Source organism: Dermacentor andersoni, chromosome 6, assembly GCF_023375885.2.
Source record: "Dermacentor andersoni chromosome 6, qqDerAnde1_hic_scaffold, whole genome shotgun sequence".
Taxonomy (NCBI): Eukaryota; Metazoa; Arthropoda; class Arachnida; order Ixodida; family Ixodidae; genus Dermacentor; species Dermacentor andersoni.
Window position 1 is genome coordinate 163,396,588 of NC_092819.1, and position 24,785 is coordinate 163,421,372.

General features: G+C 46.3%; 1 protein-coding gene across 1 annotated transcript in view; it reads left to right on the plus strand.

Moving 5' to 3' along the window:
* LOC126523667 (uncharacterized) overlaps positions 1-24,785 on the plus strand; it is a 112,898-nt gene that overhangs the window by 59,069 nt on the left and 29,044 nt on the right. Inside the window, exons 7-8 of the mRNA XM_050172265.3 lie at positions 16,513-16,654; positions 21,461-21,566. Coding sequence (XP_050028222.2) covers positions 16,513-16,654; positions 21,461-21,566 — 248 coding nt within the window. The remainder of the gene's footprint in view (positions 1-16,512; positions 16,655-21,460; positions 21,567-24,785) is intronic.

Consider the following 24,785-nt stretch of genomic DNA (forward strand, 5'->3'; position numbering starts at 1 on the left):
ATTGTAACTATGCTGTGTTCTGAAATTGTTCGATATACAGAATAATTTTATGTAAACGGGCTCAATATAGTTGGGCTCGACTGTATTAACTACCGTATAATGCGGAATATAGGTCGAGGCGGAATATAGGTCGACCCCCTTACATTGAAGCAAAGAAGTCAACATAAAAATTATAAGGCCCAAAACTTCGTTTCATTTAGTGGTGCCGCCAGACTCGTCACCTGCTCATTCGTTTGAGCAGTCTGAACTCTCGTCCGAAGACGACTGCTTTTCACTGGCTGCGTACCACAACATGTCATCCTCAGTGCCGTCCAAGGAGTTGCTAATGCAACACTTCTTGAATGCTCGCACCACCATATCGTCGGGCAGCGAGCGCCAAGCCTGCGACACACATGTGGCCACAGTGGTGAGAGGCGGCCTGCGCAGCCAGCCGTTTGGGGTCGTCGGGTTGTCGCCGGCCATCCTCTGATTATATTGTTCACGGACACGGTCTTTAAAGGTCTTGTTGAGTACGACGTCCAGTGGCTGAGGTGTTGACGTCATGCCTCCCGGAATGGCGGTGAGTTCCGTCCTCCCGTCGCGGAGTGCCTCTTCACACCTGCGGTCAAGTGCCCGCGAAAGGCATCCAAGACGAGCATGCTCGGACACCGCAGGAGTGCGCCGGGTCGCCAATTCCAGACGGCCTTAATCCAATTGAGCATAAGGGCCTCGACCATATAGCCCTTTTCATTCACGCGAATAACAAAATCCCACGGGAAAGCTTCTTTCGGCAGCGTCTTCCTCTTGAAGATTATGTATGGGGGCAGCTTTGTGCCGTCTGCAGTACACGCCAGCATCACCGCGAAGCGCGTATGCTCGTTCCCTATGAAAGAAGCTTGATTTCTTTTGCGCCGCGTTCGCACACTGTGGTGGGCGACGGCATGTCGAACCACACCGGCGTTTTATCAGCGTTGCCGATCTGTCCCAACATGTAGCCATGCTGCTGCCGGAGGCGGATGACATAGCGCTGGAATTCGACCAGCTTGTCCTTGTATGCCTCTGGCAGCTTCTGGCAGATTGATGTGCGTCGTCGAAGTGCGAATCCCTTGTGTCGCATGAAGCGACGAACCCAATAAATGAAGCCCTTGAATTGTTCCTTGGGCAGTCCGGATTCTCGGGGGATCTCGATAGCTTTGATGCGGATGAGTCCCGCTGTCACTGGCAAAGATCTGGCACGATGCTCGCGGACGAAATCCGCCACCTTGTCTTCGAGCTCCGGGTGCACTGCGCGGCGCCCGCGAAAGGACGTCTTCCGTGCATTGCAGGCAGACAGCTTGTCTTTCTGCATTCGGCAGTACCGCACGCCTTTTTCCGAGACGGCAAATTGCCATGCATTTCAGCATATTTGATGACTTTCTTTTTAAACGCCGCGGTGAACTGAGTTTGAGTACTCGTACTCATTTTGCGGGTTGTCGGGAAATTAGCAATGCCAGGAACGATCGCTACACAAAAAGAGAAGATGGCGTTGGTCCAACTGCATAGGCCACGTTATTGTTGGGCCACAGAACACCCATACAAACTGTTGGGCCGCGTCGGTCACCAAGGAGGCGATAACGATGCGGATGCCGAAAGGTCTGCGCTCCTACATGTTGCCAGACGACTATTCATGTTGTGCCAAGGGCCGGTATATAAGTCGAGGGGTGACCTTTTAGTAATATTTTTTGGAAAAAACCTCGACCTATATGGTACCACCTCTCTTGCCACGTCTCTACTACACTTCGCCACCAACCAACTGCGAAAAGGCGTGTTAGTTTATTCCAAATATGTAGGGAGCACCCAAAAACACTGTGATGTAATATTGACGTAGACCGGGACTATCAGATGGCGCTTTTCATTTTCCGGTCTTTCTAAAACAGCCAATCAGTGCCTGCCTGATGACTGAGGCAATAGTATCGCCAAAAAGGATTGTCGTAGAATACGTTCCTAGCTGTCCACAAGTTGCACGCTGAACGTTAGTGTGAGCAAGCACAGCAACCAGGTGAGACACTGATGAACTACATAGAGGGCATGATGCAAACTCACCAACGTGTCAATGCAAGAGTTGAACAAAGTTTAGCAAATCATGAAGGGCGTCGACAACCATCTTTTTCCCATACTCTTTTGCAAGAGCCCAGGAACTGTATCTGAAGTAATGCAGCTGTGCCAGAGCTACGATGAGCTCCACTCTACTTGCTACACTCTGTACACCAAGGTGCAGTCGCCCTAGGACTCTGCTGACCCCCTGCTGACTTCCTGCTTCTTTGTCGTTCATCGACCACCACTCATGTTCGCCATGCCGTCGCTAGTTGTCTGGAGTGCGTCGTCGTCCTGCACCTGGCGAATTGGAAAACTGAATGCCGCAGTTACTGGGGCAAGAGCTGCACCGCCATCCAAATTCCAAATTCCTTGCTTCCAAAAATTCTAAGTTTTTATTGGAGGTATTTGTACGTTAGTGCTTGTGGACAATGGTACTGCTGTTTCCGTCGTGCGTGCAAAACTTCGCCACTCATAAAGAAAAGTCACGACATCACTCCGCAAGTTTTTGCTTTACACCACACAGCAAGTGCACAAGCCGTTCTACCTCTAGCAGCCTGTATGCTTGTGTTACTATCTAGGATGTTTTGTACTCGATAGAGCTTGTCATACTGTCCACCTGTTTGCACGAGATCATCCTAGGATGGTATTTCCTGTCGTGCTATGATGCTCTTATTGACTGCACGCATGCTGAAGTTGCCCTCTTCTCTCCATGGTGTGAGCCGATTTTCAACTACATTCCACCTACTCCAACCTAATTGGTTGTCCAGTATGATACTTGTGTTCCCCCCTTCTCTTCAGCTCTTGTGCTCTTGTATCCTACACCAGTGTATCAGAAGCGACAGTCCTTTTTACACTGTCAGGTGTGTTCATCACGCACAAAGGTCTCCCGCTGCCTTTCACCGCCACCCTTGATGCTACAGGAGGCTCCACTACATTGCTCATGCCTCACGTTGCCTCTTCTCTCATGCTGCTTCATGGCGAATGTCTTAGCCATGTCCAGCCGGTTGATGCTGCGCTCATTGCCGACATACCGGGTGGTGATGCAACTCCTGCTGAGATCAGTTCTTTCAGTGGACTTAGCACCACCGAAGACGCTTCTTCCACGGTTGCCTTCAATGCCCCTATTGCCGATGGCCGTACACCTGCACAGAGCTCACAGCTGCTTCACCTGCTTCAGCAGTTTTGCGCTTCCTTCAACTTTGCACAGTCTTCTCTGGGACGAACTCCAGCTATCTAATAGCATGACATCAATACTGGATTCCACCTGCCTTTGCTCCCAACAGTTGTGCCGTGTTTCTGCCACTGAAAAAAAGGCCATTACAGAGCAGGCCGACAATATGCTTCGTTGGGGTGTCATTCGACCTTCCTACAGTACCTGGGCCTCTCCCTTCGTCCTCGTCACAAAGAAAGATGGTTTTATGCATTTTTGTGTTGGCTCTCGCCGACTGAATTGGATCGCTTGTGAGGACGTCTATCCCCTTTCCCAAATTGACAACGCTCTTTATAGCTTACAGGCCGCAGAATTTTTTTCAGCATTATACTTAGATCTGGCTACTGGCAAGTTCTAATGATGGAAGCTGACCACCCAAAGATTACATTTGTCACTCCAGACGGATTGTATGAGGTCAGCATTACGCGCTTTGAACTTTGTAATGTGCCGACTGCATCAGAACGAATGATGGATGACATCTTGTGTGGCTTGAAGTGGCATACGTATTTGTTACCTTGACCACATTGTTGCCTTTGCTCCTGACTTCACAATGCACCTCTTTCGCCTAAAACATGTCCTCACATTCGTAACAAACGCTGGCCTACATCTCAACCTTAACCATTTGAGGGTCAATGACGTAAATGTATGGCGCCGCAAACAAGTCGAAAAATCGTCGATGCCGTATATTTATGGCGCCGTCTGTACGTTTAAAAAGCGCACCAATTGCCAAACTTTTTTTTTCCTATCATGTGCTGCCACTATGTGGGAATACGGGTAATTTTTATCGCACGCCTCCCTCTCTCGGTTTTCGTTGCATGGTTTGTTTTAGAGCTACTAGTTGGCTCCCGCGCGTCTACATACTACCGCTCGTGCATTGGTGCGCGCGCGGGTGGGTTGTTGCTTGGGTTCTGTGCCGCGGGCGCTTACGACTTCTTGCACTCGAAAACTGATGGCTATCTTGTTACTAATCGTTCAAAGGGCGACTGCTTTGTTTTCGCTTGTTTAGTGCTCACAAGGGTGCGTATAGGAAGGATGCCACCGTGCATGTGTTTCCGTTGATTTTTTTGAGGGGGCACTGCGAAAACTAGTTGTCTCTGATTGGCGATAAGATGAAGATTAGTGGAAGTTTGTCACACGTTTTGCTTTTTTGACGGGCACACAACCACACAGTTTTCATGAGTGCGCGCACCTACACAGTTCGATTACACTATGCGCGTAAATATTAGTGTAAGAGTAGGAACAGGTGAGAGTTGCGAAATATTCTCGTATGCGCATTTTCAAAGCCTTGAACCATGTGTAGAACAATGAATCAAATTTTTAATTCTTATAAGTTTATTTCCTTTTTTATTTTTGTTATTCATGAATGAAGAGTATATATATACCAACGCAAAATATTTTTTCTCACTTTGTGGTCACCCTAGAAAAACTACGGTAAATTTTTTTCGAAGTGAGTCCCTAAGAAGAATTGGAATCTGCAATAAAAGAAATTTACCCTGGGCGGTTGCATATGGCGAAAAAAAACGACCCTCAAAGGTTTAAGAGGGATCAGGGTTCCAAAAATCTTTTATTTATCAATTTGACAAAATTTAGCATTGAGGTGCGTCATTCAATGAAGATTTCAAATGTGTTAACATATTTCAAGTATCCCATCCAGAAAGGAAGATATGACAAAATGTGATATTCCAATGAGGTAATTCTTACGGGTTGTTATAGTAATTTATGATTCGCAAAGTCATTTTTCAGAAATAAGTACTTATTCTCAAACGTCCACCACACAGGCTAGGGCTTACAAAACATTTATACAGCTATTTCACGGATCAAAAACAACTTCCAAGTTGGAGAAAAAATATTATCTTGCAGTAATTAGATTACGTATCAACTAATTACAAATGTATCAAGTTCATTAGAAAAACGAAAGCTTTAGCCTGTATTTGAGTTGCTAGTGAAATGAACGATAACACTTTTGTTTCAATTCATTAATGGAAACAACCTCAATACTTCTGTAAGGCCAGAGGCATCTCAAAAAAAAAAGAAAAAAAAGCTGAGAAAATCACAGTCATAGTTTTGCAAATGTTGGAAATTTAGCTATTGAGCCTATGATAAAAAGAAAGGCTTTAGAATGAAGCCTGGCTTTCACTGAACGCCATGAAACAAAATTTATTGAAATCGCTTCAAAGAAACATGAGGCACCTCCACTAATTTTATTTTCTTTAAATAAAGGTAGGCAATGTCTTCGATCGTATGTCATAGCGGTCATATGTCACAGCGTTCGTATCTCACAACAGCACCCGCACTGCAAAATTAGCCATGCTTGGTGGTACGCGTACAAGACCCACATTGTGTTCAGTACAAATTCTAAGCCACAGGCACAGTCCTGCCTCGTTCACATCTCTTAGTGCTTCGAATGCACTGTCGTGGTTAATACCGTCATTATAGACATACCTAGTCTCAAAACGAGGTCTAGACTGCAAGAACCTGTGGCTGCGTGGAAAGTTGCAAGAACAAGAGCAGGTACACCTACGGCCTTGTAGGGTTTGCTAAGTAAAATGGCGCGCGTGCGACGTCTTCGTTGTCACATACTCCATGACTGCATGACACAAGGCTTTGCTAAACTGTCGACACACTATGCAATTGCATGACGCAAGCGTAATCTGATAACCAGCTTGCATGCCAGCCCTTATCCTTGTGACAAGCGCTTCCTCTTTGTCACCGCATGATTAGGTAATGGTTGCGCTTTGCTTTCCGTAGGCGAGTCCGATTTCGAACTTCTTAAAACAAGCATCGAATAACTGCTGCTTGTGATTAGAGTGTGATCAACAAAGATATGGTGGATCAACTTCGAAGTAGGCCTAACAAGTGAGCCTCCTGCCTGCAGCGTCGATGTACCATTTCCGAAGCAACAGCCAATCGTAAGGCGCCTCGCAACATGCTGGCACTCTGAGCCAGTAGTAGGGCTGCTTGCATCGCGAACATAGTCAGACCTGCCGCTGATTTTTGAAAGCGAAGCTGTATAGCTCTGCCTCCCTACGGGTCTGTTGTCTATGTCAGCAAACACTCGGGAGGTGCGCCGCCTGCGCCGCTGGGTTCCTTGCAGCCCCGGCAAATGGCGCTCGCCTCTGCGCTGTCTGCTGGTGCTGTTGGCAGTTCAGTTGGCAGTTGTGCGGTGCGGACACTTATTTCGGTGCTCTTCGAATTACGCGTGGTGACCGGGACCGGACGGACGGACGACTGCGAGAGCGTCGTGACCGCGACAAATAGATGAGTTCTTTCCTTTAATATTTTGAGAATTTAGATTTAGGCTAGCTTTTAGATCTAGGCTAGTCAGGTGAAGTGCTCGCGAAAGAGCAGATCAGTGGCCTAACGGCCGGGTCTTTTCCGGCCGGCAGCTATAGATTTACAGGGCTCATTTGTGAGTTAACTAGTGTAGACAGGTAGCTAGTATTTCTTTTCTAGGTGATTGGCTTTTTGCGGCAGGCAGAATTTTATTTGAGCACATAGTTGCAAGTGGTTTTCTTTTCCTAGCTTTTGTGGTAGCGATAATAGAGTGCTGCTAAGATGGTCAAGCAAGTGAAGGTTAAAAGCAAGGAGTGTGAGGCGTCGGTGAACTGGAAAGAAACACGGTTCGAATCTGTAGAGGAGGCCGAAGGCGCGGATTTTATGTGCAAATGCTGCGTATTAAGTGCATGCCTGGGCAAGGCTGACAAAGCGAACGCCAGCCTAGCGTTACGTATGGATGCTCTAGAAAAGGTGCTACAGGTAGAGAGGGCAGAGAAGTGCAAACTCCAAGAGCAGCTTAGTGAATTGTTGGACGAAAAAAATGGCTGACACTGCATGCGAAGTCACATTGGCAGACTTTCCAGCGCCAGCTATGTGGATGGGGCCTGCACAGGCATGGACAGCGATAGGAAAGGTCAGGCCGGTTCAGACAGGAATAGCTATGCACACGTGGCAACTAGGAAGTCAGGAGGCGATGGAGAGGAGGGGAACAAGCTAACCCCAAGGAATGAGCTCATAGCCAAGGATAAGAGGCAGCATAATCTGGAAGTTAGAAAGGAGGAAGGGAATACCCTAGTGCTTAGCGGAGGTGATTCAAATATGGGTATGTGCAAAAGAACTATAATGGAGCGTGTAAAGGGTGATAAGTGGGTAGCAGTCGGGGCGTTCCCAGGCAGTACGGAGAGCGACAAAAAGCTAACTATCTGAGAATTTTGCAGAGTGCAATTTGGTAGTGGTAGCAGCGGTGCTATATAACATTCTGAATGGTGAAGCCGCAGAAGTAGTAGAAAGATTAGCGGTGGGGGGGGAGTTGACGATTTAAGGGCGGTAGCACAGCAAGTCCAGATCGTGGTATGCACAGTGCCGGAGGTGCAAGGATGGAATGGAGAAATTACCAAGGACGTTGTGGCTGTTAATCGGGAGATGAGAAAGCTAAGCCAGGAGAAAGGCTTTGAAGTGGCAGACATAAACAGAAGTGCAGAGAGCAGGCTTTGGCGGAGGCTTTACACGAGATGGCATCCACTTTAATGGAAGGCTAGGAGCAGAGATTGGCTGGCGCCTGGCAGGTCGGGCCGTAGCTTCTTTAGGGGGTCCACTGCGCCTCAGGACGTAGGGTTAGGTAGAAACAACAGAAAGTACAACAATAGAGGCTGACACCAATAAAATGGCCATGAGGAAGTCTAGAAAGAAAACTGCAAAAAAGAAATTTTACACCAGGATCAAGTGCATAAACATGCAAGGCGGTAGAAAGAGAGCGAAGTTGTTAAAAATAAAACAGCAGTTAAAGGACGAAGAAGTAGGTGTATATGCGCTATGCGAAACACATCTCATGTTTCTAGAAGACCCACCGTTTATTGAGGGCTGCGTCTGGGAAGGGAGCCACAGAAAAACGACGAGAGGAAGGGAGGAGGAGTAGGTATGCTGATACATCAAGGAACAAATTGGCAAAGAATAAATTCAACTTGCAAAGAACATGTCTGGCTATCAGGTACAATTGCCAGTAAAAAGACATGGCTAGGAGTAGTTTATTTAAGGACAGTGGGCAAATGCAGGCAAGATAACAAGGATCAAGTGAAATGTCTCAATGACGATATAAAGCAGTTTGGAGAAGGTGCCGATATTATTCTGCTTCCGGACATGAATGGCCACATCGAAGATCTGGATGGATACACAGATTGTAATTGGAAGTTGATGCTAGACTTCCGTGAGCAACACAACCTAGTTATAGTAAATAGAGAAACTAAGTGTGAGGGAAAGATCACGTGGGAATCCCGTAAGAGGCAAACGACCACTTATTACTGCTTAATGTCGCAGGGGATGTATAGCAAGCTCGTAATAATGGAAATAGACGAAGAGGGGAAGTACAGCCTCGGAAGTGATCATAAGCGTATTAGTCTACAGCTGGGAGCCCTGCTCAAAAGAGAAATGAAGGGAAGTCAAAAAGAGTACGCAAAATTGCATGACAAAGAAATAGCGCAAATAGCGGCCGGCATAGAGGAAGCAATAGAGAAACATCCCATGGAAAAGTGGGATTATAATTAGTTAGAACTACTCATTAGTACAAAAATAAAAGAAGTAGAAACACTAAACCGCTGAAGAGGAAAGAGGAAGCCACAAAGTTGGTGGAATAAGGAAATTAGGGAGGCCATCGAACAACGACGGTTGGCATCACGGGAACGCAGAGAAGCAAAGAGGGCGCAGTTATCTGAAGAGGAAATAGGCCAAAAATGGGAATCTTATCGACAAAAGAAACAACAAGTGCAGGTCCTCGTCCAGGCTAAAATAAAGCAGCCCTCTGATCACTGGCTGGCTGAAGTTCGCGATGCAACTAAAGGGGGGTCAAGAAAATTCTGGAACCATATAAGCTGGCTGGGTAAAGCGAATCACAGAAAGCAGGAACAGATTCATGATGCAGAGGGAAAATGCTTAGAGGGAGATGACGCTGTGAACTACATTGGTTCAGTTATAGCTGAGTCATTTAGGAAAGACGATAGGGTAATCGCCCCAAATGAGGGAGTAACACAGGATAGCATAATAGAAAACAGCTTAGAACTGACCAATCTTAACTGGAGAAAGGCGAAAGCAAATGTTCTAAAATGCACGTCCGCAGGGATAGACGAAATTCCAGTGCAGTTAATTAATGAACTTGGCCCAAGAAGCAAAGAAGCGCTGATAAAAGCATTGGAGGCAGTCATAACAAATAAGCAAATTCAGCACAGCTGGAAACAGAGTAAAATGAATTTGTTTTATAAAGGAAAAGGCGATAAGACGAACATAAAATCCTTCCAACCAATTACGATAACATCAGTTATATATGGCTGGCAACGCAAGTGGTGAAATTAAAAATGCAGTCATGGGTAGAAAGTAATAGAATACTCGGAGAACTTCAGAACAGGTTCAGAAGTGGTAGGTGCTTAGATGATAGCGTGTTTGTGCTTACTCAGTGCATAGAAATAGCTAAAGTGGAAAATAGACCTCTGTATTTTGCCTTCCTGGACGTAAGCGGTGCATACGACAACGTGAACAGGGAACTCCTGTGGAACATATTAAAATATGAAGGTATCGGTCATGAGGTAATTGGTTTTCTACAGGAAATATATAGAGAAAATAATGTTGAAATAGCATGGGAAGGAATTAAGAGTACGACAACTGTCGAGGTACACAAAGGATTAAGGCAAGGTTGTCCTCTATCACCGCTGCTGTTCATGCTTTATATGATAAGTATGGAACGAAGGCTACACGGAAGCGATCTAGGGTATAATCTGTCGTAAAGATTAGGTGGAAAGGTTCTTTGAGCAACGACTACCGGGTTTAATGTATACGGTCGATATTGTACTGTTAGCAGATAGCCAGGAAGATTTGCAAACTCTGGTTAAGTTTTGTGGAGATGACGGAGACAGTCTAGGTTTCAGTTTTAGCGCAGCTATGTCCGGTGGGATGTTTTTCAACGATACAACTGATCAGGAGCTTACAATACAAGGCCATGAAATATCCAGAGTGGCCGAATACAAATATCTTGGGGGTATGGATAAACAAAGGGCAGATGTACACGGAAAAGCACGAACGGTCTCTCATAGCAAAAGGCCAAAGAGATACCGGGTTAATGAAACATAAGGCATTGTGGTCGTACAACAGGTATGAAGTACTGAGAGGTATTTGGAAAGGAATAATGGTGCCAGGGCTTACTTTCAGGAATGCGGTCCTGTGCTTAAGGTATGAAGTTCAGTCGAGACTAGAAGTAAATCAGAGAGCTGTTGGAAGATTAGCACTAGGTGCCCACAAGAAAACCACAAATGAAGCAGTACAGGGGGATATGGGCTGGGCATCTTTCGGAGCACGGGAAGCTCAGAGTAAAATCCTATATGAAAAACGCCTGAGGAAATTGGACAATAACATGTGGCCAGCTAAGGCATTTAAATACCTATACAGAAAGAGCATTGACTCACAGTGGTGGAAAAGAACTAGGAAGCTAACCAGTAAGTATGCCAGACACGAGGATGAAGAAAGACAGAGCATTAAACGACTGGTTAAAAACGCGGAAGGTAAAAATTTAATAAATTCAATGGAAAAGAAGCCTAGTGTGGAACCATATCGATACTGGAAACAGCAGAGCTGGAAGGAAGCGTTTTATGATAACTCAAGAGGCAGTGCCCTACTCTTTGAAGCTAGGTCAGGATGTCTTAGAACGCGGAGCTATAAAAGTAAATTTAACGAAGACGGAGACACGTGTACTGTGTGTGGTAAATCTGTAGAAACAATAGAACACCTCATACGTAAATGTGATGTGTCCATCCCGATGTCGATGTGGGCACAGTCACGCTTCCTGAGGCCCTAGGGTTTAGAGATAACAATAGTCTTGTAAATAAATATGCGGTGGAAATTAGCAAAAAGCGATTGGAAGATTGGTGGCTCAAAAGCAGAGAGGTGACATAAGGTTAAAAGTGTCGGAAGATGTATTTAAAAGAAAATGGCGAATTTTAATAACTTACAACACAGTTAACAAAACTTAAAAGCTGAGCATCCTGGCAACTGCCATCACCCAGTTTCATAGGGGATGCTCCTTCCTTCCATCTGTCCATCCATCCAGCGGCAGCACCGGCCGTGGGGGGGGGGGGAAGAAAACAATAACCAGAAAGCTCACCTTATCACATAGCGTTCGCTGCAAGCGTTTCCCGGTTAAGATTACAGTTGCATCAGCTGCAGTTGCCGGCGAGCAGCAACTGTAGCATACAAAGTGGGGAGTGACATAACTACGCTTTCGTATGTAAAAGAAGAATCTGCCTAGCAGCTGATTTGTGTTGTGACAGTATCATGGGAAGGCCACGTTTAGTGAGGACTCCTGAAGAGCAGCGTATATACAAGGCCCGGCGATAGTGTGGTTAAATGCATTTCGCTTATGCCTGGTCCACTCTTTGTTGGCGCAAGCCAAGTCACAGACCATTGAAACATCTTAGGCTTAATACATAATTAGGTAAAGTGCATGTGAGTGTCGCCATGTGAGTAATTTCAAGCTACGTTGCAATGGGTAATTGTTCTAATTGTCGTTCCAGCTTCGCTGTCTAACCACCGGTCAGTGTGAATTGAATACAATTTTTTCTTTGCATTTTTCCTATGCGGTATTTCTGGGCGAGGAGTGTGGGAATGAAAAGGTTGAAATTTGAGCTTTTGAACAATACCCAGTTGGTGGCCCTCAGCAATGGGAAAGACAAGAGGTGGCTCTGTGAACTCCAGTGTTTCTGCAGGATTATAAGCTTTCTCGCCATCCGTGCTTACAAAATAATTTTTTTCGGACACGTACAGTGTGCTTTCAGCTAAATCATTTTGATATAGCATAGATTAGGCATTGCAGATGCCAAAATAAATAGTTTCCAAACATATTTTTTTTTTTTGCCATTTTCGCTTTCTAAGACCCATATCCCCCTTAAATTGCCACTTCACCGCAGGAAGACTGATCTTTTTAGAACATATGGGGTCGAAGGATAGAATTCTTCTTGACCCTGCAAAACATTGTGTCATCGAAGAGTTCCCTAAGCAAATGAACATGTGGAAACTAGAAGTTTTGTTGAACTCTTCTCCTGTTTCTGACGATTCGTTTGTAACTTCACGACAATCATACCTTCCCTCGTTGAACTTCTTGGGGCAAGTTTCTATGACCTGTCGTCTTGGTTCACAGAATGTGATGCTGGTTTTACCACCCTTCATTGTATTTTAGCATCACCTCTAATTTTACGTCACTTTGACCCTCACAGACCTACTGGAGTTGATATTGACTCTAGTGGTACTGGCCTCGGCTTTGTTCTCGCGCAGTGTACAGCTGGACGTGCCAAATATGTCATTGCATATGCTAGCCGCAAACTGACCAATGCTGAATCCAACTACAGCATCACAGAAAAGGAGTGCCTTGCTATCGTATGGGCACTCGGCAAGCTCCGACCTTATCTCTACAGCTGCCCTTTTGACGTGGTTGCAGACCACCATGCGCTTTGTTGGCTGTCCCCCTTGAAAGACCCTTTTTAGGCTCTTTGAACGCAAGAGTAACATAGTAGTATACAGATCCATCTGCAAGCACTCATAGGCAGATGCTCTGTCATGCTCTCCCCTGCCGTGTGACCCTACTGACTGCCTTTCCACTCCTGGTTCCGCATTGTCCTCAACCGATCTCCACACCATTGCTTACGAGCAGCAACATGACTCCTGCATCGCCCACCTCATGGACTTTATCTCCAGGCAGCCCAGTATCCTAGCACCTCGCTCGTTTCGCCGTCAGACTTCTCATTTTGCCGTACACAGTCAGCTCCTCTACAGGTCCGGTTACATGCCAGACAGTCGTTAATGGCTGCTCGTCATTCCAAGAACTTGGCACTCACGCTGGTATTTCTTTAACGTTACGAGCATCAGCACCAGCAGTATTACTGACGTGGCATGCACAACTTCGTTTGCTAGTTTGTTTGCAAGTTTGTTTGCTCATGCATGGACTGTCAGCACTGCAAACTACCACCTCATTGTCCAACTGATACCATCCAACCTCTCCCCTGCCCCGCTCACCCATTCGACTGCATGACCTCTGCTGTCTGTTATCACTTACTGCAGCTGGCAACTATTGGCTGGGTCATTGTTACGGTGGAGCACTTGATGCCGAAAAAGCCACTCCACCAGCCAGCACTACGTGTGATGTTGTCTCCTTTCTTCTTCGAAACTTCATCATGCATCATGGCGTGCGCCCCCAGAGAAATTCTCAGCGACTGAGACTACATCTTTCTGTCTGTTATGCTGGCCTTCAATAAACCTTTTTGATGCCAACCTGGGTCACTGGGTTGGGCCAGTAGGTGTTTGCTGCTCTACAATGAGGAAAAAGTTCCTTTAAGTTTTCTCCACTGCTGGGCGGAATCGAACCCACATCACACAGGTTCCTCAAGGACAGCAAGCCGACCCTTCAACAGGCTGCGCCACAAGTGCACTGGGCATGTGCTGCTCGTGAATGACCGTCTTGCCAACTTAGGTCACCGAGTATCTGCCACTGGCTGTGCATCAGTGCATGTGCAGCCATTCACATGCACCGGAGCGCCCCACATCTTCTAGTACCGGAGTCTACGCACGAACTTCCCGGCAACGCCACTTAGATGGCACAGCATGTCCAGAGAAAAGTGCAGGAGAGGAGCCCTGCTGCCCCGTCATGCATTTCTCAGTGCTCGCACGCCATGCATCTTGTAGGTCACGTGCAGGTCCATGCCGCTGTCACTAGAAGGTGCAGTGTTGATGGAGAAGCGCAAAAGAGGAGCCCTGCTTTTGCGCCCGTCTCATACATAAGGAGTTTTGGTGGTGGTAATATGTTGCGTCGCTTCACTGCTAAACGCATTACCAGTCATAGTGAGATGGGTATTGCTGAATTCTTTTGACAGGGCTAAATTTGTTTTCTGTCGAAATAAAGATTTAAATTCTGCAAGTATGAACCAACTAGCTGAGCAAAATATTTTGTTAGTTGTGCATTCATATCCTGCGACCTATCCTATGTCATCTCCTATCACACTCTTTGTCTTCTCCTTCCTTCACTGTACAGTAGTATGCTAGAGGACTTTACCTCTGGTTGACCTCTCTGCTGTTCTTCAAATAAATTTGCTCCCTTGCAGTCACCATTCTCAGACCCAATGAAGCACATTTAAAGGGCCCCTCACCTGGCTTGGCCATTGCATACACTGAACTAATGCAGTGCGCCGATCGCAATACTTTCGTGTGTTTATAGTACTAGTTCACTGATGTACACTATATGAACAGCAGAAGCAACATCTCAGCTTTCACGTCCATGTCACAGACCTTGCTTGCAGTGCAGAAGTAACTAGCAGCAAGGTGAACGGCTTGGGCATTTCCGCGAAACAAAAGAGCGCCTGAAGAAAAGAATAGAGAGAGAGAAAGTGACTGGGGTTCAACGTGGCTTGAACCTAGTTTTACGAGCGATTGCTCTGTTAAGCGTGGTTAGACACGGTTATTAACTGCGTCTCCCAGTGAGCTATATCGGCAGGGTGCTCAGACTGAGCCTGGCGCCTGCGGCAAAGAGTCGACGTGCTCACACAGGCGTGTGCTCCGTCCATGACTGAGCGACCACCAAGCGCCGGCAAAGCAGCTGTTAAAGTGAAACTAGAAAATGTCCAACGCAAGGCAGTCGGGTTTATATTTAATTGCTAAAGCTGGAATATATCCCCAACAGCCCTACTGCACACCGCAGGACTCGAACAGCTGAACATGCGACGTCACCATGAACGACTAAAATTTTACTTGTATTATCGTAATAAAATAAAACTAGAGGAAGGCATTTTAGTTGAGCCCCTTATCTACGGCCCTACGCGTTCCTGGCGGTCTAAAAAAGTCGGTGCATTTTCGTGTAAAACAAATGTTTTTAAATACTCATTTCTTCCCCATTCCCAGTGGAATGGTCTGCCAGGAAACGTGGTCAGTTCCAAAATGATGAACTTGCGTGAAATGGTGAACAAGCCCTGGGTGAAGAATAGGGCACACATGTAATCTGTTTTGAGCCAACTGTTTTGCTTTTGTACTTGATTTCACTGTTTTTGGACTCTGGTCGAGTCTCATTGTTCGCTTCTTCTGTTGCAATGTATGTTTTCTCTGTTTTTATTGTTCATTCCTGCCTAAGGCCTGTAATATTTGCTAACTATTTGCTAAATTTGGCAGTATTTGCTAAATAAATAAATTTAAAAAAAGCCTGCCTAGTCATGTTCCACACAGTGGTGAGGCTCGAGTGAGCGCAGCTGCAACGCCTTTCCATAGATCATGTGACGTGACGTCACACCTTCACACTTGCTGAAGGTCAAAGGCACGCCGAGATTGACTTTGGGAGTTGTACCTCAAGGAGTAGAGCTTTCGCTCTAAGAGGAGGAGGCAAGTCAGGGAGAGGGGGCCTACACCTCGCTACACCACCTCACCATATTTAATTTGCTTATATCTGAGCTATAACTAAAGATCATTCCTGCAGTGAAGCCATATCTGAACTGGGCTTTACAACTGCCAGTGTGTATCCGAAATATATAGCTGGATTTGAAGGAACATATTAGCTCCCAAGTTCTTTTGTAAAAAAAGTAAAGAAATTAAGAGTATTTTTTTATTCCAGTAAACTATTGTGCATTACATCCACATTTAAAAACATTATATGTGTGGTTTGTTCCTTATAACAACTGAGAGTATCAGTGAAATCTGACTTTATAAAGAGACGTTCCTTCGCACATATGTAAGGTTCAAGAGTCATTATCTGAAATGAATAAAGCATCAAAGAATAGGTGCAGCTGCTGAAACTTAAATGCACAATGCAAATTGAGTTGATGAGTATGGCTCGTCTTTGGCAATATTGGTACAAATAGGTAGGATGAGTGCAGCACAGCTATTGTTGTTGAAAGGTGCAGTTGTGTCTGCTTATCTGACCTTGTCCTCCAAGGTGAAGCATACATGCGGGCCTTCTTGCCTGACTGAACTATAAGTGGTGTCCAAATCCAGTCCCAATGACAGACCCCTCCGGGTAACAAATACAGATCTCGAAGGCCATGCTTTTGCTGGCTGCGTGTGGCAAAGTGGTTGCGGTAGCCGAAAACATGTGATAAATGTCAGGTTTGGAACGTCGGCTATTGCTACTGTATTGCTAATTGTAACTGATTATGTCATCAATTATCTTGTCATTCATTGCCGCTATGCTTACCGAGGTGTTTTTGCAATTGCTCTGACCCTTCCACTGTTCTACTTCTCGGAAGAGCGCAATCCCTGGAGGAGAGGCTTCGCCGCACAGGCCACAGAGCACAGCTGCTGAGCGGAGCCCAGGCGCAGTCTGAACGCATCAAGGCCCTGGTGTGCCTGAAGGCCTACCGCTGCCGCATCCTTGTCTCCACCGACCTCGTGAGTCCACGCAAACCGTGAAATTTGTTTATTTAACATACTTCGAAGGGGGCCCGAGAGCATTAAAAGAAGGAATAATAATTTATGAGCATTGTTTAGAAAAAAGAAAAGAAAGAACAACTTCAGAACAATTAACAAGACTGACAAACAAAATTGCCAGAAAGCCTCGTGAATGGCAACCTTGAAGCTCTTGGTATCTGCGATGGTGACAAGGGAGGCAAGAAGGTGGTTTCTTTCGGCGTTTGTCTTTTGGTTTACTACGCCATGAATGAACGCTTGGAGCATCACCACGCATCTTGGGGCGACGCTCTGAAAAATAAGAAGCCAGATAGAAATCACTTGTCCCCTCCCCGGTGACTTGAAAGAACATGTGCGAGATTGCCAATTCTAAGGTCCACAAGCACGTGCGTGAGCATGCGGCAGAAAGCTAGCAAAGCAGGAATGCTCCCAAACTATTTGTGGTGGCAGCCACCACAGAGCAAAGTGAGAAATTAGTTTTGGCCAGTCAAGCACAATATTTCCTAGAAGCTTGAAGCACCTCCAGTGTGATGCTGGAGGCCTTTTGTTTCGAGACAGCATGTTTTTTCAAATGTTTCGTTGCTGCCATACATGTATGGCAATGAGCCTTAGAGGCTTAACCCTTTAACCCCGATTCCAAGCTGTACTCATCACGGGAGGTTGTACCAATATTTCCAATGACGAGCCACACTCGTTCAGCCCGATGTGCTGCTCCCACTGCCAAAGACAGGTTACGGTCAGCATTGAGGGAAAGCACCCCTTGAGCAGTTTTCATTTTTATGCTTTATTTTTGTGTTAAATCTAAGCAGAAAACAATCAAGTAATAAATTTTCAGAATCAGAATAACATAGAAATTATTATGGCTACATAAAAAGATTTCGGAAATTTGGTATGTTTTTCTGGAATTATAATTTGTGGGTTAAAGGGTACCTACCCCCTAATTTTTGTCTGGGAAAATTTTTTTAGTTTTTTTTGTTTTAATGCAGATAATGGTAATCAAGTGCAATTGCTGCTGTGTTCTTGTGGCTTTCCCTTCCTTTCGTTGTTGGAAATTGAGCCATGCTCACACAGGAGCAACTCCTCCTGCCATGCTTTGTCCGTCATTGTGCCAAGTTTTTTCATCAGCAGACTTTGAGATTGTGTGGCATAGTGCTCTTCCTATTGTCTACCTCAGAAACTGTAATATGTGCGCAGTGGTATTGTTTAGCACTACTAGGTGGTGCCACAGCCCCACACTTTGTTAATGGCATAGAAAGATGCCTGGAAAGCAGTGAATTGTGTTTTGTTTTACATCCTTGATGGGCAAAGGGTGCAAGAGAAGCTTCCTGAGTTGACGTGTGTGGACAACATAGTGCTATTAGCAAACAATGCAAGGTATTTATAGATACTTGCGAACATGTGTGGCATTGCAGTGACAAACCTAAGCCTAGGCAGAGCAGGGCACAAGAACAAAACAAAGGAAAATGTGATAATTAATGAAGATACGAGTAATCGTGTGGTGTCACTTCAATGGTATCTCATTCTTATGGTCAAGTAATGTAAATGCCTGCATATACACATGAATGAAGGAAAGATCTACTCAAGCACCCACCAAGATAATCTAAAAATGAAGGGATAGCAGAATGCAGCAATAATGAAACGTAGTGCACTTTGGGGCTACAATAAATAAGAGGTGGTGCAAGGAATCTGGAATGGGAGTAATGGTGCCAGCGTTAACATTCGTAAATGTCTCTCTCCTTAAAATCAGACATCTCGTGGGCTTGGAAGTTAACTAAAGGTCAGTAGGTTGGTTGGCTATGGGGGCCCACAGTAAAACCGCAAATGAGGCAGTGCAGGGTGACATGGGTTGGGCCTCGCTTGAGGTCAGAGAAGTGCAGAGAAAAATAAGTTTTGAAGACTCGCGCACATGGTTGAAAATTAATGGGTGACTAAATTGGGCAAGTATCTGTACCTCAAAAGTGTGAACACAGAATGGAGGGAGAGGTCAAGAAAGTTTGCAAGCAAGTACAGGGTAACTGAAAGTGTAAATGAGAACCAGGATAGTGAGAAAGAGAGTGAGAGAAAGAGAAACAGCGAATAGGATGCAAAGAATGGAAACAGAAACGACCACAGAGATTCACAAGAATGGGAACAAAGAAATTAGAAGGGAAAATCTGTACGATAACGCGAATGGAAGTGCCTTGCTATTTTGAGGCTAGAGTTGGCTGTGAATGAAGGAGCAAATATTTGCATCATATTTAAGCGTGTGTCTGCTGCAGCAAATATCCAGAGACAACTCACCATATCCTAATAGAATGCCAATGTATTCACCTAGCGAGACCAGTTGGTAACAGCCACCTTCCAGAAGCGCTGGGATTCAAAGTTGATGGAAGCATTAATCGGTCATCCATTGTGATAAGCAAAGAGATGTTTAGAATATTGGTGAAAAAAGTGCCGGACAGAGATTGATAGGACCGGGTTCACTACAGGCATAGGCAAGCCTGCAAGGTAGCTAGAATAGAGGTTTTAAGGGAGAAATAGGCAAAATGCTAGACTGATAAGCACACACACTTGAACCCACTTATAAGAATATTCAAATGCTAATAAAATCCCATTGTTATAGCCAATCACTTGTATAACTGGGTTGCACAAAAGAGAGAGAGAGAGAGAGGTGGGGGGACAGGCATTAAAATATTTTACTAAGCCAAAGAAGTACAGTTGAGCCCACTTAAAACATTACCAGGTTTAACAACACTTGTATTTAACAATGAGCAGCCGTGGCACCGTAAGCTCTCATGAGTGTTCTATGACAAAATTAACTGTATTCAGTCAAAACCCACGATAACGAAACCCTGCGAGAACGAAATTCTCGCGTCGAGGAAATATTTTCGGATCCTCAGCGAATGGCCAGAGGATTCAATGCATTTCATACATCTTGACATTGAAATGTCGCTGTACTACAATCCTGCATCAACAAAATTTACCGGAAGGCTAGCAGGCTCCATAATGTGCTCCAATGCGATTGCTTTGCACTAAAATAGTGTAAAATACCACTGCATTACCCTTGTGTGGGCACTGCCATTTTTGTTTACAAAAACAACCAAGCGCCAGGAGTGATCGCGTGCGCCGGGAACACGTCATGGCTGCCATCTTGTTTGATTATCACCCATTCAATGCGGCACGCATGTTGCTGCCAACATGTGACAACGGTTTTTTCACACCTAGTGCAGTGCATAAAGCACACCTCGGTGAACAAAATGCAGCAAAAACAAGGAAATCCACGTCCCACCTGTGTGGAATTGTTTATGGCGCTTGAGATGGCGGTCACAACATGGAGTGCCATGCATTGGGCCGTGATTGAGCGATCGTCTGGGAATATGCATTCCTTGCTTCAGGAACGCTGGTCTTGGTGCCACCCGACGGGCATCTCATGCGGATTCGGCGCTGGATGTAGATTTGTGCGAAGGGGCCGTAATCTCGATCGACTGCCTTCGGGTATACAAGATACGATGACTTTCGTGCTCGGCACAGAGGGGTCGGTCCCTATGGGCGACAGCGTGCACTGGAGAAATGCTGCTGCTTGCGTGGAGCACTGTTGCTCTGCGTCTGGTGCCGAGTTACACAAAATCTTGCAAAAGTGATTGTATTTGACTAAGCAATTGACCAAGAATACTGCCTCACGGCAGTGCTGCCACTGCTGATCGACACATGCGGTGCACTTTGTACTGTTGCAGTGCGGTTCTATATCCTTGAGCAAAGCTTGCCAAAGTACGCTAACGGAATTTTGACAGTAAAGTTTCGTTCTGTGATGCATTACCTATCTGTGCTGTCTCATTTCCCTACAACGAAATTCTTGCGAAAGCCCATTTTTTCTTGTTCCCCACTGATTTCGTTATTGCGAGGTTCAACTGTACTATAATGTTGTCATGCCCTGTTATTGGTTACGATAAATAAATCTAGCTACTAGGTATCTGCGCCGAAACATGGAATGTGAATTCCTGGGGGTGGGGGATGAAAATTGAGCCACCGCATGCTTTCGCCACACCCATTTATGTGTTCTTTTCTCTCCCATCTGCCTTTCACCCCTCTAAAACACGCCTGTTCTGTTGACCGCCCTTCCTGTTGCTCGTCGTCGCTGTCGGCACAGTCGGTCTCATGTATAGCCTCACCCTCACACGTTTTTTCCTACACCCACAGCACATGTTGTGGGGGGGGGGGGGGTAGGATCTTGTCCCATTTAGACTTTATACAGAATATCATGGTGAGACGGTCTTGCGTTTAATTCTACTAGTAATACCACGACCCACTCTTGCATGTCGCGCAATTTGAGAGGTGCATTCACAAGCAACTGCTTGCAATTCAGCCATTTGAACCACTGCACCCGTGGCAGTTTCAGTTTATTATCTCGGTTCTCTGAAGTGGCAGTGAAATTTTGTTACATTGAAACCATGTGTAAACACACTTCGATATATCGGAGTTCAAAATACATAGTGTTCTATGGACAGGAAGTTATAAAAAGTTATATATTTCGTTATAGCGAGAATTTTGCTATATTGAGGATTAACCTTACAACCTATAGGAAAATCTGGTGCCACTACTGCATGGGTTTCCTTGCCTTTGTGGCTTCTGTAATCACACTGAATCAGGAGATGCTGCAACCCCTCTGATGATATGTCATTATACTGTATGGATTAGTGGAGCTAAAGAAGTAGAGCTAGGCGTGGATGGTATGCAGATGAGACCTACCACAGATGTTTGTTATTGTTCTTCTGCAGACCGGTTTGTGAATAATGATCTACTGTATTCCAGGCAGCTCGTGGTATTGATGCAGAAAGGGTCACCCTGGTCATCCACTTTGACGTGGCGTATGACCTGGAGACGCATCTCCACCGTTCTGGACGGGCTGGCCGTTATGGTGAGCGATCATTCTAACCATGTGCAGAGGCAAGCTGCCATTTGATGTTTAATTGGCAAATTGAGCCAATAGTGTGACACTTTTGTGGCCACCGTCAAGCAGTCATGGCATTGTTCTAATGATGAACAGTGACGAAAAAAATTCATGCAGGAATTTCTCCAAGAGTTGTCTAAGTATGCATAAGTGCCACTTGCTCATCTTCACGCACCTTGGTGTCATTGTCAATGATATGAAACTTGATTGGACCAGTAGAAACGACAGCGCTGCGGCGACACGGAACTGCTGCGGATGGCAGCGCAAAGTAAATGATGATGCAAGGAAACTGCTGCAGGTGGTGGTGCTAGGTGCGCTGATGATGTTCCGATCATTATAACCCGTTATTGCTCGTTAGCATCTTATCCATTCACGTCAAGCTATTATCAACCATAATTAACCGTAAACCCCGGCAACTACGAATGGTGCGACCTCGCGGACCCTATCTTGCAAGAGATCTACGATGGGGACAGAGTGCACCGAGTGGTGGTAGCTTTGTGTGCGTTGTGTTCTCACTGCGTAGTTCTCACAGAAGCGAGACGCGCGGGCCCTACACTCTAAAACAAAATAACACCTTTTGTGTTGTATCTTGCCACACAACAATAAACGTCATCTGTCTTGTCCGCATTTTCTTTCTTTAATGCTGAGAGCCTGGTACTTCCCAGTAACGAACGGCATGCGCATTATCAGCATGACATAGGATTCCTGACAGGAAAGTAGCGGGCACGGCATTTTCAAGAAAGGAAATGCAAGCAAGGCAGATGACAATTATTGTTGTGTGGCAGATACACACCCCAAAGGGTGTACCTTTGTTTAAGAGTGTATCTTGAAAGAGATCTATGACGGGGACAGAGTGCACCGAGTAGTGGTGGCTTCGTGTGTGCTGTGTTCTCAGTGCTTAGTTGGCATTGAAGCGAGACGCACGGGCCCTATCTTGAAAGAGATCTGCGATGGGGACAGAGTGCACCGAGTGGTGGTAGCTTCGTGTGTGCTGTGTTCTCAGTGCTTAGTTGGCATTGAAGCGAGACGCACGGGCCCTATCTTGAAAGAGATCTGCGATGGGGACAAAGTGCACAAAGTGGTGGTAGCTTCGTGTGCGCTGTGTTCTCACTGCTTAGTTGGCATTGAAGCGAGACGCACGGGCCCTATCTTGAAAGAGATCTGCGATGGGGACAGAGTGCAAAAAGTGGTGGTAGCTTCGTGTGCGCTGTGTTCTCACTGCTTAGTTGGCACTGAAGTGAGACGCACGGGCCCTATCTTGAAAGAGATCTGCGATGGGGACAAAGTGCGCAAAGTGGTGGTAGCTTCGTGTGCGCTGTGTTCTCACTGCTTAGTTGGCATTGAAACGAGACGCACGGACCCTATCTTGAAAGAGATCTGCGATGGGGACAGAGTGCACAAAGTGGTGGTAGCTTCGTGTGCGCTGTGTTCTCACTGCTTAGTTGGCACTGAAGTGAGACGCACGGGCCCTATGTTGAAAGAGATCTGCGATGGGGACAAAGTGCACAAAGTGGTGGTAGCTTCGTGTGCGCTGTGTTCTCACTGCTTAGTTGGCACTGAAGTGAGACGCACGGGCCCTATCTTGAAAGAGATCTGCGATGGGGACAAAGTGCACAAAGTGGTGGTAGCTTCGTGTGCGCTGTGTTCTCACTGCTTAGTTGGCACTGAAGTGAGACGCACGGGCCCTATCTTGAAAGAGATCTGCGATGGGGACAGAGTGCACAAAGTGGTGGTAGCTTCGTGTGCGCTGTGTTCTCACTGCTTAGTTGGCATTGAAGCGAGACGCACGGGCCCTATCTTGAAAGAGATCTGCGATGGGGACAAAGTGCACAAAGTGGTGGTAGCTTCGTGTGCGCTGTGTTCTCACTGCTTAGTTGGCATTGAAGCGAGACGCACGGGCCCTATCTTGAAAGAGATCTGCGATGGGGACAAAGTGCGCAAAGTGGTGGTAGCTTCGTGTGCGCTGTGTTCTCACTGCTTAGTTGGCATTGAAACGAGACGCACGGACCCTATCTTGAAAGAGATCTGCGATGGGGACAGAGTGCACAAAGTGGTGGTAGCTTCGTGTGCGCTGTGTTCTCACTGCTTAGTTGGCACTGAAGTGAGACGCACGGGCCCTATGTTGAAAGAGATCTGCGATGGGGACAAAGTGCACAAAGTGGTGGTAGCTTCGTGTGCGCTGTGTTCTCACTGCTTAGTTGGCACTGAAGTGAGACGCACGGGCCCTATCTTGAAAGAGATCTGCGATGGGGACAAAGTGCACAAAGTGGTGGTAGCTTCGTGTGCGCTGTGTTCTCACTGCTTAGTTGGCATTGAAGCGAGACGCACGGGCCCTATCTTGAAAGAGATCTGCGATGGGGACAGAGTGCACAAAGTGGTGGTAGCTTCGTGTGCGCTGTGTTCTCACTGCTTAGTTGGCATTGAAGCGAGACGCACGGGCCCTATCTTGAAAGAGATCTGCGATGGGGACAAAGTGCACAAAGTGGTGGTAGCTTCGTGTGCGCTGTGTTCTCACTGCTTAGTTGGCATTGAAGCGAGACGCACGGGCCCTATCTTGAAAGAGATCTGCGATGGGGACAGAGTGCACAAAGTGGTGGTAGCTTCGTGTGCGCTGTGTTCTCACTGCTTAGTTGGCATTGAAGCGAGACGCACGGGCCCTATCTTGAAAGAGATCTGCGATGGGGACAAAGTGCACAAAGTGGTGGTAGCTTCGTGTGCGCTGTGTTCTCACTGCTTAGTTGGCATTGAAGCGAGACGCACGGGCCCTATCTTGAAAGAGATCTGCGATGGGGACAGAGTGCACAAAGTGGTGGTAGCTTCGTGTGCGCTGTGTTCTCACTGCTTAGTTGGCACTGAAGTGAGACGTACGGGCCCTATCTTGAAAGAGATCTGCGATGGGGACAGAGTGCACCGAGGGATGGTAGCTTCAGGTGTGCTGTGTTCTCAGTGCTTAGTTGGCATTGAAGCGAGATGCACAGGAACCTGTCTTGAAAGATCTGGGGTGGTATTCTGTAACGTTCGCCTTCCGCGATAGTTTCGCCGTCACGATAGTCACATTCAATAAATCAAGCGACTGCTTACCCGTAACGTCAGCGTGCACTACGAAAACACAATGTTGAACGCCTCGCATCGCATGAGAGAGCGCACCCTGCTTGTGCAGAGCGGCTTGGGTGTGCTGTTTTCGAG